Source organism: Tinamus guttatus, unplaced genomic scaffold (genome assembly GCF_059628265.1).
Source record: "Tinamus guttatus ecotype Peru unplaced genomic scaffold, ASM5962826v1 Tinamus_guttatus_pri_ptg000847l, whole genome shotgun sequence".
NCBI classification, from domain to species: domain Eukaryota; kingdom Metazoa; phylum Chordata; class Aves; order Tinamiformes; family Tinamidae; genus Tinamus; species Tinamus guttatus.
In genome coordinates, this window is record NW_028289381.1 from 107733 (window position 1) to 121021 (window position 13289).

Consider the following 13289-nt stretch of genomic DNA (forward strand, 5'->3'; position numbering starts at 1 on the left):
TTCCCACAATTTTGCTGGTAAAATTTTGAGGAAACGGAGTCCTGCCAAGATACCTTACCACATGCGACAAGGTCCAAGGGCTTTTTCCATTGCAAAAGGAGCTTTTGCTTCCAGAGCTACAGCTGTGCCCCCATGCCCAGGGAAGTCCACCTGGAAACATGGCATTTCAGCAGCTGTAATACTGCTGGGATTAAACCAGTGACGAAAGCAGCGAACATGTAGCCTCGGGGGGGATGGTGAAAGATGGCAAATGAGACCCCTTTCCCCAAGTGGGTGAATTAATAAGGGAAAAAAGGAGTCTGTTACCGAAACTGCCCATCTCTGTGCTTGCCATGATCTTCAATACTGAAGGTCCCAATTTATAAGATCCCAGGTGTCCAAGGACAATGAAAAAAAAATCCCAAAGCTAACTGCTTTTGCAAACACAGATTGTTCTTTTATTTTCAGACAAAACCCCCTGGATCTTCCTGCTCCTTCCAGCCTCGGCCCCCTCCTTCCATGGGTGGCAGGGTCACCACAAGCAAAAGCAGCGAGTGAAGCCCCAGGGCACTGCAAGGGCACAGCAGCCACTGTGTCACTGGGATAATCTGGTTAGAGGAGGAGGCCAGGACATAATTAAATATCCTGGCCTGAAGTCCTAATCGAGCAGCTGGAAGGTCTGGCCACTGGGCTCCTCAAAAGAAAGGAAAACCTGCCTTGCACAAGTCCAACAAAACAGACATTGGAGAGGATGCACTTGCTACTGATATGTTAGCGCTTTCATACCAGGGAAGTAAACAAGCTGTTGAAGCTCATTTACGCCCTTCAGAGCAGTGAGCATAGTAAACCCAAATAAGGTTAAGGTGGAATTTAACAGATTTGTATTACAGGGATTAGCCTAGGTGAGACTAAATGCCCAACTTTTTAAAGACATTAATAGTAGGGATAATTTCACCTCTTTTTTTTTTTTTTTGCCTTGAATACATTTCCTTATAATTCTGAACTCGAATGATTTTTTTTTCTCCCTTGGCATCAGTTGCTTCGGGTTCCTCAAGATGAAATTGAATTTCCTTCTGATGCAAAGCAGGACAGAGCTCAGCTTCGGCCACGGAGCTACGCTAGGGTAAAATTGGCAGGAGATCAGTCAGACCTGCAGATATGGCAGACATTAATGGCAGAAGTTCATTCAAATACTGTAGCTTCCACTTGGATTATCTCACCCTTTTGTCAGGTTAATCAAAATGTGCCAGAGCACCTTATCCCCGATGCTCAAAGAACATGCCACATACTCTGACCTTTTGCAACATGCAAGAGGTCTATATTTCACATGCCAGCTATTCATCAAGAAGAACGGGTAAACCTAACGGCTTCCTGCAAGAATGCTATTTTTACAGAGATAAAGAGAAAACCCTATCTAATAGAAGCACAGTCTTAGAGACTTTATTTTTTTTTTAATCCTATTTTTTGCTGTTAAGACAAATCAAGTCAGCCTTGCAGACACTTTCTTTCCACCTGAACAAAAGCATCGGTAAGGTAAATAAAGTGCTAATTTTCAGGGGATTGGAATTTGGAAGGGAGCAGGCGTTTTTTTTTCAGGAACTTCATTCTTAAGCGGAGATAGTAGAATGCACCTTTAACGTTCGAATGCCAAGCTGTCAGCAACTGACTTCAACACCGCCTTTATCTCTTCTCTCTTCTATTTATACATTACACAAAGCTATTTTTCCTGGGTTTAATCACACATCAAAGGCCCAGCTCAATGGATCGATTTGGGAGGTTGCTGATAGCAACACTGGGGAATCCTGCAAATGTAGTTCTAAAATTCTTTCCACTACTATATTAGCTAATATGGGGAAAACTGCTGAAACACTTAGCAAGCAAAAGCACCCTGGCTGTGCTTCTATTATTTGCAGGTTCTGGCTGGACATGGAGAAGATGATTAAATAAGTATTTTACGAACTCCCCCCTCTAACCCCATATTTCCTACCCAAATAGATACCAATTACAACTCTCATTTTACCCCTTCAGAAACATAGTGGCACATCTTTAAAGACGTTCACATGTCTAAGAGTCCCTGGATATGTTCTGAAAAGGAGTCTCTCTCCTATCTCTATTTTCCTAGTGTGATGGAGATGAGACCACCTTGAGGTACCTCAGATTGCTAAAAAATATTTTCCTAGCCCTGTGCTCATTTCCTCTGGGCTCTATGCACATGAAAAGTGACTGGACAAACTACTTCAAAGCTGACACCCACATTGCATCTACGTAAAATGCAGGAAGCGAGCAAAATGAAATAGTCCTGGCAGCCTGAGATGCTTGCAAAGCCCATGAGAGGAGGAACTGATCAAATATTTGAGAAATGGAAGAGAAAAAGAATTTCCAGGGGAAACCATCAGTAAAAACGCTATGAAATGACATGTAAGAGCTAATATCAGGAAGAGCAGGAATCTGTTGGATAAAACACACTGTCTGTAGACAAGCACAATTTCAGATCAAGTTGAAAAGCCTTTTTTTTTATGACACATTGACTTGATTATTTTTGTTTACTTCCCCAGGCTCTGCAGGTTTATTCTTAGATGAAAACTCTGCAAAAGTTGCTGGTGATTCAAGAGCCATAAAACTCCTTTGAATGTCTCGATCCCAATTATTACTTGCTTATGAAAAGAAACAAAAAGCCAAGCAGACAAACCCAGACGCAGGAAATAATAATGAATAGACAGAGTTCCACATTCATAAATAAAACAACATACTTCCTATAGTTGTTACATAACATTTAAGGGTTGTTCTTTTTTTAAAACTGTGCCATTTTAGTAGGTCTTTTTGTTCTGCTTCCAGTTGTGCTACTTTTAAGTGGGAGAGGTGTTTGACAAGTGAATCTTTGGTAATGACAACCTCAGCTTTTATTGACTTTTTTGAAGATAATGAGCTAACTCAGGATTCCTGAGCTCAACAGGACTTGGAAGCATAAACTAAAACAGTATGGGACTGGCCCACGTTGTATGAGACCTCATTTAAAGTTAAAACCAGCAGCAACTGATGGCCTAATCTAGTGACACATGAAAGTTGTCGTAAAACCTTTTTCCTCCCTGGACTGGACATAATCAATCTCTGGGTTTTATTCCAGAGAATAGACAGAAGTATAATTTACCATTAAAAAAATATAATGCTGCATAAAATTGTAGTGGTTTCCTTTAGCTGTTTCTGTTCACTGCCAGAAAGGTGACTTTCTGAAGAGCATAGCCATGCAGCGAGATGGAAGTGGTTTTGGGGCGAGGAAGACAAGCTGGAGAATGGATCGGATGTGATTCCCATTGCTGCTTCATGCCACACTGCTCTGCATGGATCTGTCCCATGACAAACACCCCCAAATACTTTAAGAAAGGCTACCTGTTTGCACATACAGGAAGCTAATTATATGAAGATAAACCTCAATGGAAATGATAACAATAATAATTAGAACATGCCAAACTGTCCACTTGGGAATCTCAATCAGCTTTACAAACAGTAATTAATTTACTTTATCAACTCTCTCCAAGATAGAGAATTATTAATGTTCCAATTTTATGGATGGGGATATACACGCTCAGAAATGCCTATAAGACAGTAGCTGAAGCTACAGAGCACATCTTCTCTTCGCCTATCCTCTGACCAAATGACGCTGTCTCCCATTATAGTAGGTGGCTGTCTTTCTTACCTTATATTCAACTATTTTGATCCAAGAAAGGAGTAAAAAAAGTCTCAAAAGTCTTCTAGAATTAACCTAACCAAAGTCTTTGCAGTATGTCACATGAGATCTCAATTAAATACCATTGCTTGGCTTCCCCTACCTTGCAACGGAAAACACATCTAGATGGGAATCCATGGCATTTTATTTACTAACCCAAAAGTGTATAATCCCTAATAAGGCCAATGAAAAACCTGGCTTTTTTTTTTCTCTTTTGATGAATGCCACTCTTACCCAGCAGATGACCCTGCAAACAAGCAGGATTAGAAACTGGGAAAAGGACCTGCCAGGCAAACCATTCAGTGAGAGTCTTTAACCTTAAATGCAGGCCATGAAATGACCAGACTCTGAAGGCAGCATTCCAGTACAGCAAGATAATGGGTCATTCCCTAAAAATAAATCCACGGCCAACCATATCAACAGAGATGGCTCTAGCTTTATAATCCCTCCGCCTTTTCTGACCTCCAGATGACTTATTATATTGCAATGCACACACACACAATTAAGTAGACGTGATCCTTTAATACTGTTTAATAACTATATTGAGGGCAGGGAGGAAAAAAGAAAAGAAAAATACTAGTGAGAGTGCCAAGCTCAACTGAACTTGATTTACTAAGGGGCAGGTATGACCGTTTTCTGAAAATGAAAATCTTTGGGTATTCCCAAAACACTAAAAATGTTTGTTTTGGTTGCAGGTTAACTGAACAGCACTATGGATTTACTGACTGCTGAATTACTAACTGTTTTACAAATGTTCACACACACATAACCTTTGAATGCAAGGCTGTCCTGCAGGCAAGACAAGAGGCAGGATATGTTCTCATCTATTTTTAGCTTGATCGCAAAGTAGTTTTATGACTTGCAAAAAATAGTTATTTTTTTATTGTGCCTTAGTTTCCTACCAAGAAAATAAGGCTTATTGCTGGTGTCCCAAGTGTCCATTGTAGCTGTGCTACGATGAATGCAAAGTGGATGAAAAATATTGCTACTGGACTCTGAACAGAGAGAGTCCAGATCCACCTACATTTTTTAGCAGTCTACAGTACTGCATGAGCTGCCAGGCAGTGGGCATGAGGCTATTGGAAGGGCACTGGGCACATCTTTGCACACCCTTCTTCTGAAGCCTACCTGTGCTTTGATCTTCCCACGTTAGAGTAAGTAGAAGTAGAGTGAGTGTGCAAATGGAGAGAGCTGATATCCTAACCTCTATCTGATAATCTGTATGTCATCTCATGTTCCTTGGGGCACCTTTGCCTCCAACATTCCCCCACAGGAATGGCTAGAAACAAGTTGTGCTACACCCTGACCAAAGTGCTCTCATGTTTTCTCAACAGCTGCCTGGGACAGAAAAGCCAAGATAAAACCAGGTGCACAAAAAGCATAAATGCAGGCAGTCCTCTGCTGTGGGACAGTGTGACTACAGCCTCACTAGTTTTGCACCTTGGATTCAAAATTAGTGAGGCCGTGATGCCTCAGGTAAGAGGGCAGAAGAGGTCATCCAGCCCTCCATAGCACTGACCTGCATGACGAGAGAAGGGAATTAAACCAGCTTTTAAGATCTCTGGTAGGTATCACAGCAGTTTACATTCAAGTTGTCAATCAAGCAGATGCATTCCTTAAATGCCCATGATTAGTTCTCTTTCCCAATTAGCAGGAGAAGAATCACAGCTCTTGTGCAAAGTGGCTACAGAGACACCCATTAATTTCCATGGACTTAAACGTAAACAGGAATGAAAAGCTCCCGTTAACTTTCCGGGGAGGCTTGCTCTGTGCATGCACGCATATGTGCTTGTGTGTCTTTGTCATCTATAGAGGTACAGGAGGTTGCTCTCTGATTGTCCCTGGGATACAAGTGCTCATCTCCACAGCTACTGTCCCAAACACATCCCAATTGCACATTCCTTAACAAACTACTTAGCTTCTTCGGGAGATTCTAGTATTTTTTTTATACCAGGTGGCAGAGGGGGAAGGGAACGACCATCTTTGCACTCCCTGAGAAGCGCCAAACAGCAGCAGAGTCTTCAGCTTCCAAAGACTCATCATCCCTCACTCACACCCTGCTCTGGCTGCAAAAGAGCACAGGGGAGGAGGACTATTCTAGACTTCCAGCCGGGCCCATGGAGAAAGACAGCACAAGAAGAAGAGAGAGAAGAGAGAGAGCAAAGTGCTGCAGATGATCCGTCAAGAATAAACGAAGCCCATCAGCCCAGGCAAGAGTCTGAAGAACGACTGCACTACATAAATAATGATGGAATCAGCAATTGGCAGAGTAATTGGTGTTATTACAGTTGATGGAAAAAAATTTCTGATGCCACCCATGTTTTCTTTTGAAATACTGCACAGATATTTAATTTGTCTGATTCGCATGTAGCCGATTGCTCTGCTCTTTCCTTTCCTTTCCTTTTCTTTTCTTTTCTTTTCTTTTCTTTTCTTTTCTTTTCTTTTCTTTTCTTTTCTTTTCTTTTCTTTTCTTTTCTTTTCTTTTCTTTTCTTTTCTTTTCTTTTCTTTTCTTTTCTTTTCTTTTCTTCTTCTGGAGTTGATCAGACCTGTGTCTACAGACTGCAACCTGGGGATTTGTTTCCCCAGCCCTGTCCACCTGCCCTGAAAGGAAGGGATGGAACTTAGCACTAACTAAGGAACATAGGGAAAACATGTGGAGAGAAGCAGGCCTGGCTGGGAACTTGAATCTTTTCATCTCTTCTTCCCGGGTCTTCAAGAGCTCAGCTCAAGCTACCAAGCAGGATAACCAAGCCCTACACACACAGGTTGAATAGGGAACTTAAAATGCTGCAATTTAAACACAGGGGTGAGAATTGCATCTGGCCATGTTACTAAAGGCTGGTTGAAGTGCTTTAAGTAAAATCTCACATAAACATGCTCATTCATATGCTTTAGCTTATTTCTCATGCCATTTGATAAAAGTTAATAACGGCTAAGTTTGTGTGCTCAGGAAATGCTTCTCCCTCAACTTGCTAGACTCTTTGGTCAAAGCATCCTCAGCCTTTGATTTAAAAGCCTCTTCCAGAAAATTAGATGCCTGGTGGGGGTGGGAGAAGGGGAGTGTCATGCATCTGGCACAGGCCACTACAGACAGTGAAAATGTTGGCCAGAGGCATCAAAGCAGCACAAAAACATTAACCTGCAGAGTGATATGTGGGGTTGAGGGTTTTGTTTTTTTTTTTCCCTTTATCTGGAAGGGAAGTTTGGCTTGATGCTGAGACATGTTTAGCTCTGCTTTTTATTTCCACTCAACTCCCTAGGTCTGGTCCTCACCCTCTGATCTGAGCTTTGGAGGAAGACCAGGTCTAGAAGCAGAAAGCTCCTCGCTCAGATGTGCAAAGGGTAGACAAGACTCCAGGCTGCACTATCGTTCCCCTGGCTCTGCATCTCCCTTTGGTCTGTAGTGGGAGCTGGAGGAATCCTATTTGCACCATGGAGTTCATGGCTGCAATTGCTCTGACTTCTTCAGTTTGAAGTCTGGCTACTTCACTTTGCATCCAAGTGTAGCCCCTGCGAGCTTCGCTCCCAAGGAAGTTGACCGATACTGTCGCCTGCTTCCTCCACCTGCTGCTCTTGAGAACTGCATCACCATGGACTCCCTTCACAGAGCCCCATGCAGAGGGACAGCAGGTCTCCTCCCTTATCAGGGAGTCACTTCCTAGCACAACATCTCCTCGGAAGCAGTGGGAGTGTTTCTGAGCCCTGCCTGATTGATTGATTCACTCACTGGCCAACTTCGCCGAAACACAACTCACTTCTTAGATTTACAGTTTGTCTGCAAGGACGGACCCTGGGGGAGCTCATCTGTCAAATACTTAGTCATTATGAAACACAGGCAGCTCCACTTGGGGAGAGTCGCAGCACCAAAGGGAGAGGGCGGTTGTCCCTCCTGGAGAAACAAAAGCTGAAGAAGGTGCTGGCAAAACCATCTGATGCATGATGGCACCTTGCGCTAAACTCTTGTGTGCCTCAGTTCCCTCTGCATGGAAATGGGATGCAAAGCTCTCCCTCTGTTTCTTAAGACGAGGAGCTTGATGGTGATTTTAGATGGGACCTGGAGATGAAGAGCAGACATTCTGCTTGCTCAGTAATGCAGGAAGGCACTCAGTCCTAATGAAATACCCCGTGTGGAAGGACACTCCATGAATGCCACATTTTACATTTTCTGCGCAATCTGCCCACCTTCACATACACACGGCACAACACAAAGCTTGTGGCTAGTCCTCATTTGGGTAAAGATCCTGCAAGAATTTCCATCTCCAAGGTGCAAAATGAGGGGGGAAGAAACTGAAAAGGGGAGGAAAAAACAGAGAATAGACAGAAAAAGGTGGGGTCTAGTGAGAGGAGCAGCAGTAGAGAGCGTTTCAAACTGGGCAAGCTTAAATAGGTAGGAGGGACCAAGACAACAGACAGGCAAGCTCAGCGCCAGGACAGATTAAGAGAAAATCCCTCTAGAAAGAGCCAAACAGTCATGAGATGACAGTGATAGGAATGGAAGGAAAATACAGGAAGCCTTGTGCTGTTTGCTTATCTACCAAACAGGTATTTTTCCTCTACATTTCGTTTCCGTCTCTCAGTGCTGAGCTCTGACAAAAAGACAGGGAAGATGTGTTGTCTTGGAACCGAGAGAGGGGCACCTGGCTGCAATCCAAGCCCCTCGGAAGCCAACGGAAAGACTCTCGCTTGCTTCCCCAGGCTTTGGCACCGGCCATGGGTTCGCACACCACATTAGCCTGGGTAAAGCACCTCGTTGAAGATGCAGCACGCTCCCGGGATGAGATTTCAGACCATCGAGGCCTGTTCTCAGCAGGGCTTTGAGCTACTCTGTGACCACAACCCAACCACCTCATTCGCTGTTTTCCTTTCCATTGCCTGAAATGGGTGTCGCTTCTCACCCTGCTTTGTGAAACACTGAGATTTACAGTTGAAAAGCACAACAAAAACTAAGTATTGTCACATAAAGCGAGATGAAGCTATAAAAAGCATCCAAGGTAATGTGGGTACCATTAAAATCTTGACACTGAGTGCCAGAAGTGGCTTAAATTTGCTGCAATACTCCCACTGTTCTCTTTTATTAAGCGTGGGGAAATATTGCCTTGCAGATAAACATTGTGATGCGATAAATGTCCAGAATTTAATGGGATCCATTCTAATTGATGAAAATGGACCTTTCACTATGTTATGAATGCCTTATTCACATATATTTAAAAAAATCTAGAAATAATGTTTTCCCTAAGCAATTGCCAAGCGTGTAAACACTTTCTGCTAATACACCTTCATTTTCTCTACAAGACTGTCTCTGCAGGCGTTATACCCCTTGCAAACCTCTTCCAGTGGGATCATACAACCCTCCCTAAAACCTGGCTGCGATTATGGGGCTGGTGCACAGATAGGCACCACGTAGCTTTTGTCTCCCGGCTTCCTGACTCCCTCAGCCCACCCGCTGACTCCTGCCTTAAACATTTAATGCCACAAAGTCCCTGGGCCAGGAGCAATATTATATTTGCTTTTTAATGCTCCCAATGCGACAAGAGCTTTTATGGACTGGCACAATGTCATCTTCTTAACTGTGGCCACACTGTTGACTAAATGGGTCACACTGGTAGCTGGGGAACCCATAATGTCTTTTATTTGCTCACAGGAAAGATCTGCCAGTAGTTCAAGTTTTTCCCTATAGTCCCGGCTTCGCAATATTTTGATCCTGGCCACCTTCAATAATAAAAGGGGAATTTAGCTCTTAAATGTGACTCAGTCATTGGTGTCTCTGTTAACACCATCAATAAAAGTATCAGTTTCTTTGTTATACAGGACAAGCTTGAGACGAGTGGAAACAGCAGCAGTACTAAAAAATGAAACCCTTTCAGTTAAAAAGGGCAAATATTCGTGTAAACAAATGAGAGGCTACTGATTTTTAATAACATAGGCAGTTCTGTTATTCATTCATGAAGAGGGGTGAGGAGAAAATGTTCCAAGCCTTCAAAAAAAAAATAAGTTAGAGCAGAATTACACAATATGGTGTTTCAGCACGGTGAACAGCTGCTGACAGTATGATTGCAAAACAGGACATTCTTGAGGTTGTAAGAAAATGGGCACAAAAACGAGAATCCTGTTATCAAGCAAAATATCTGGAGGCTGTGGTCGAGCGTGTGTTTTTTTCTCTTGACTTTTAAAAGCGTCACATCCTCAAATTCAAACAAGCAGATGGCTGCCAGAAATACTCTAATACCAGCAAGCTGCTTGCCTTGGATATATCAGTTTGGTGTTTTGGCCTCTTGACTCTCATATTGATTTTTATTTCATTTGGCTTTGATCCAAGGCAATTGGAGAGAATTTTAAAGTCATCAGTGACCTCTGAACTTCAATGATGGCATTTGGGTGCATTTTATCTCAAAGAGAAGATAAGGGCAGAAATGGCCACTCATTCACCATTCAGTGGGAAGAAAATACAATGACATCATTTGTGGTTTCAGTTGCAGTAACTGAACTGAGCTGCTGAGGCCATATAGAGCAGAGGTGATGATACTTCTGGAAGGGAAAAAAAATGTTGGAGGAGTGTGCAGTCATATATGTTGTCTCCTTTTGTTGACATTACATAGCCACAGTCAATGATGATTTCCTCACTGACACCATGATCTTGCACAGTTGCAACCCTGACCTGTAAGTCATACTACCTCCAGATGACTCAATAGCTGAATTTGTGTGCAGACTCTCTCAGAGAGCATTTAGAAAGAGGTAATGTTTGATATGAAGCCCTCAGCACACAGGAAACTCCAATACGCTACGTAGTTATGCCCAAGGAAATACCAACACCATATCACAGAGAACTTCAAAAGCAGACACCCCACGGCACACACTCCTCCTCCAAGGGAAGAAACGCAACTATTGTTAGTCGTGTTGCTTCATACGCTATCAGAAGCTTCTCAGACGCTACAGTGACAGCTGAGCAGTGGGAACCTATTTAGCAGAGTCACACAAGTTTTACACGGAGCCAGATCAGAATCTGGATATTACTACTCTTTCTGATGTGCAGCCAGGAGTGTGTTGATTATTGGCTGGATCTAAAGAAAAGGGAGCCACTGGGTGTCTTTGCAGTGGGTTCAGAGGGCTTTATGCACTGGTATGTAAGGGACTTTTTGTTATAATCAGTCTGTTCCATTTGTACCTATTCAAATGCTGGTTTGTTATGGTTCTGCCTGATACCTTCTGTGAGCAGAGCAGTGAATAGAGTGAATCAAGAAAGAGGTCACCTTTTTGAGGCAGTGTAAAGGGTACCCATTTCTCTGTATTCCCTTTCTTCCCAAGGCATCTATGATGAAAGCCTTTTTCTCCCACACCTCAGTAGGGGCTCTTATGAACTCCTTCCAGCCATCTGAGGCTTCTGGTTTTACCCTTCCATCACCATTCTACATCTTTTCCCATATTCAGCAATGGGGTCTCAAGAGGTATCACAGATAAATCCGCTCTCTGTGAAGACCTTAGAGTTGGTTCTAACCAAGAGCATGTTCACATGCTATTAGCTGATCCATCTGGAGAGTTATGACATGGTGGAGTCAGTCACTTTTCACAAATGCCTATGTCACCATGTATATCCTCACTGGGGTTATGCTCCACTTGTGTCCAGACTACCTGCTCCCCAGAGCGCATATTGTTCAAGTAGAACCAATATTATCAGTGACAATAACATCTCATAAGACAGCTACTGCTCAAATGATAGTATTGCTATATGAAGAGCACTGTGTCAATTAATATTGGTGACATAGAACTGAGATGCTGATTTAATTTATCTGGATCTAGTAAAACCTGGAAAGAGCTTATAGGAAATCACAACTATGTCTTAGTTAATGAAATTCTGGACAACTTCTGCGCTTCATTGTGAAGCCATTACAGATACAGCGAAGACCGCCAGACTCACAGGGATGAGTGTGAATGCACATGTAGAAATGCAAAGCACAACATTTTGTTCCTCCCCTCAGTTCAACATAGCCTGAGGGCAGGAAAGGACAGCAAGGAACAGGCAATCTCCTAGAGCTGCCAGTACATCTCAGTGTTGCGGGGCTTTTTCCTCCTACCTGGTAACTTGAGTCTGAAGTGAACTCTACAAGCCAATGCATATGGGCCTTCACTGATGTCTTTTCTCCTAATGCTTGGAGAAAGTGGTAGGAGGTCTCCGCTGTTCCCATATGCATCTCACCCTATCGCTCTAATAACAACACCCGAGGGCATTTCTTGGTCCTCTGGCTGGGCTGCTACTCTGAGCAGAGGGAAAGACATTCAATTTAGAAGAGGTCATTCCTAGTCATGGAGCTGTGCTCAGGATCCTTCCACCTGGGGATAAGAGCATTTCTTCACCTCAGAAAACACTATAGGTACAGATAAACATATCTATATAGGTACTGATAAATATCTTGAAGATCATCAGCTGCTCAGAGACTATAACAAAAAGGCCGTAGCAGCATCTGAATTATCGGATGGCTATGGCATTGACCTTTTGCACATCCTCTCTCTGTTTGGAAGATGAAAAGAAAGATCTGTAGCACTCACGATCTTTAGAAACATTGTGAATGAGGTGAGGATAAGCTCATGTCTCTGAAAAATCCCCAGATACAGTTAGACAGGAGATACCAGAGTCGGTGCATCTTGATTTTATGGGCATTCTTGGAAGCTAATACACTGCACCTGGAAATCACAGATGCCTTGAATGAAGCTACATGCATCTTATCTGCAAGCCATGTGTGCACCGACACCCTTGTCTATGTCCATGTCCATTATTGTAGAGGGAATAAGGATGTGTAGGAAACACTGGGCCCCAGAGGGAAATGTGCTGCAGAGATTTACAAGCTGGTCGCTCTGCAGGCAAAAATCAAGGCAAGGCAAGTAATGACTGCAAAGTTTGATGCCTTGATTTCTGCTTTGTAGATCGATGCTAACAGTAGTATTATATTTCCAGGGCATACTCAACTGACAGAACTATTGATTATTTGGTCTGCAGCAGTGCATTGATACTTGATAGCAAACTGGGACACCAAAACAATAAATGTGTAGCTGTTAACAAGAAACACAGGGCATTGCATTTCAGTGACACAACTGGGATATTACTTTTTTTGTCTAAAATAGAAAATGTCAAAAATATGATTTACCTATCTGACTTGCTGAAATACCTAGGGAAAATGCCTTCTTCACAGAAACCTACATATTAAGGTCATGTTTCCAAATAAGTGCCACATTCAATCAATAATTTCAGCTCCACTGTGACCAAACACTTGAGGTATTTGAAGGGAAAAGGTTTGATATGTTTACACAAAACATTTCCATTCATTATATCTGACCATCTTGCGAGTGAACTGATTACACTGAAAGAAAAGGTAATGAAACATTTTATTTTTGTGGCAATAGTCAAAATTAAAGTTATTTTTTTCCCTAAGCTTTTGATTCTGTGAAAAATAGATACATCCGGAGAGGGCCAAACTGAAATAAAACTTTATTCATCTAATAAAGGGATTGTTTGTATTTAAAAGACATGGCGTCATGTACTTCCATGAGACATTTTATTACATCTAAGTTGGCAGTTGTCTCTCGTGGACACAT

General features: G+C 42.6%; 1 protein-coding gene across 1 annotated transcript in view; it reads right to left on the reverse strand.

Annotated features, from left to right (window-relative positions):
* Positions 1-998: 998 nt before the first annotated feature.
* Positions 999-13289, reverse strand: part of LOC104577418 (SET-binding protein-like) — a 128109-nt gene continuing 115818 nt past the window's right edge. Inside the window, exon 4 of the mRNA XM_088537683.1 lies at positions 999-1129. Coding sequence (XP_088393809.1) covers positions 1124-1129 — 6 coding nt within the window. The 3' untranslated portion in view covers positions 999-1123. The remainder of the gene's footprint in view (positions 1130-13289) is intronic.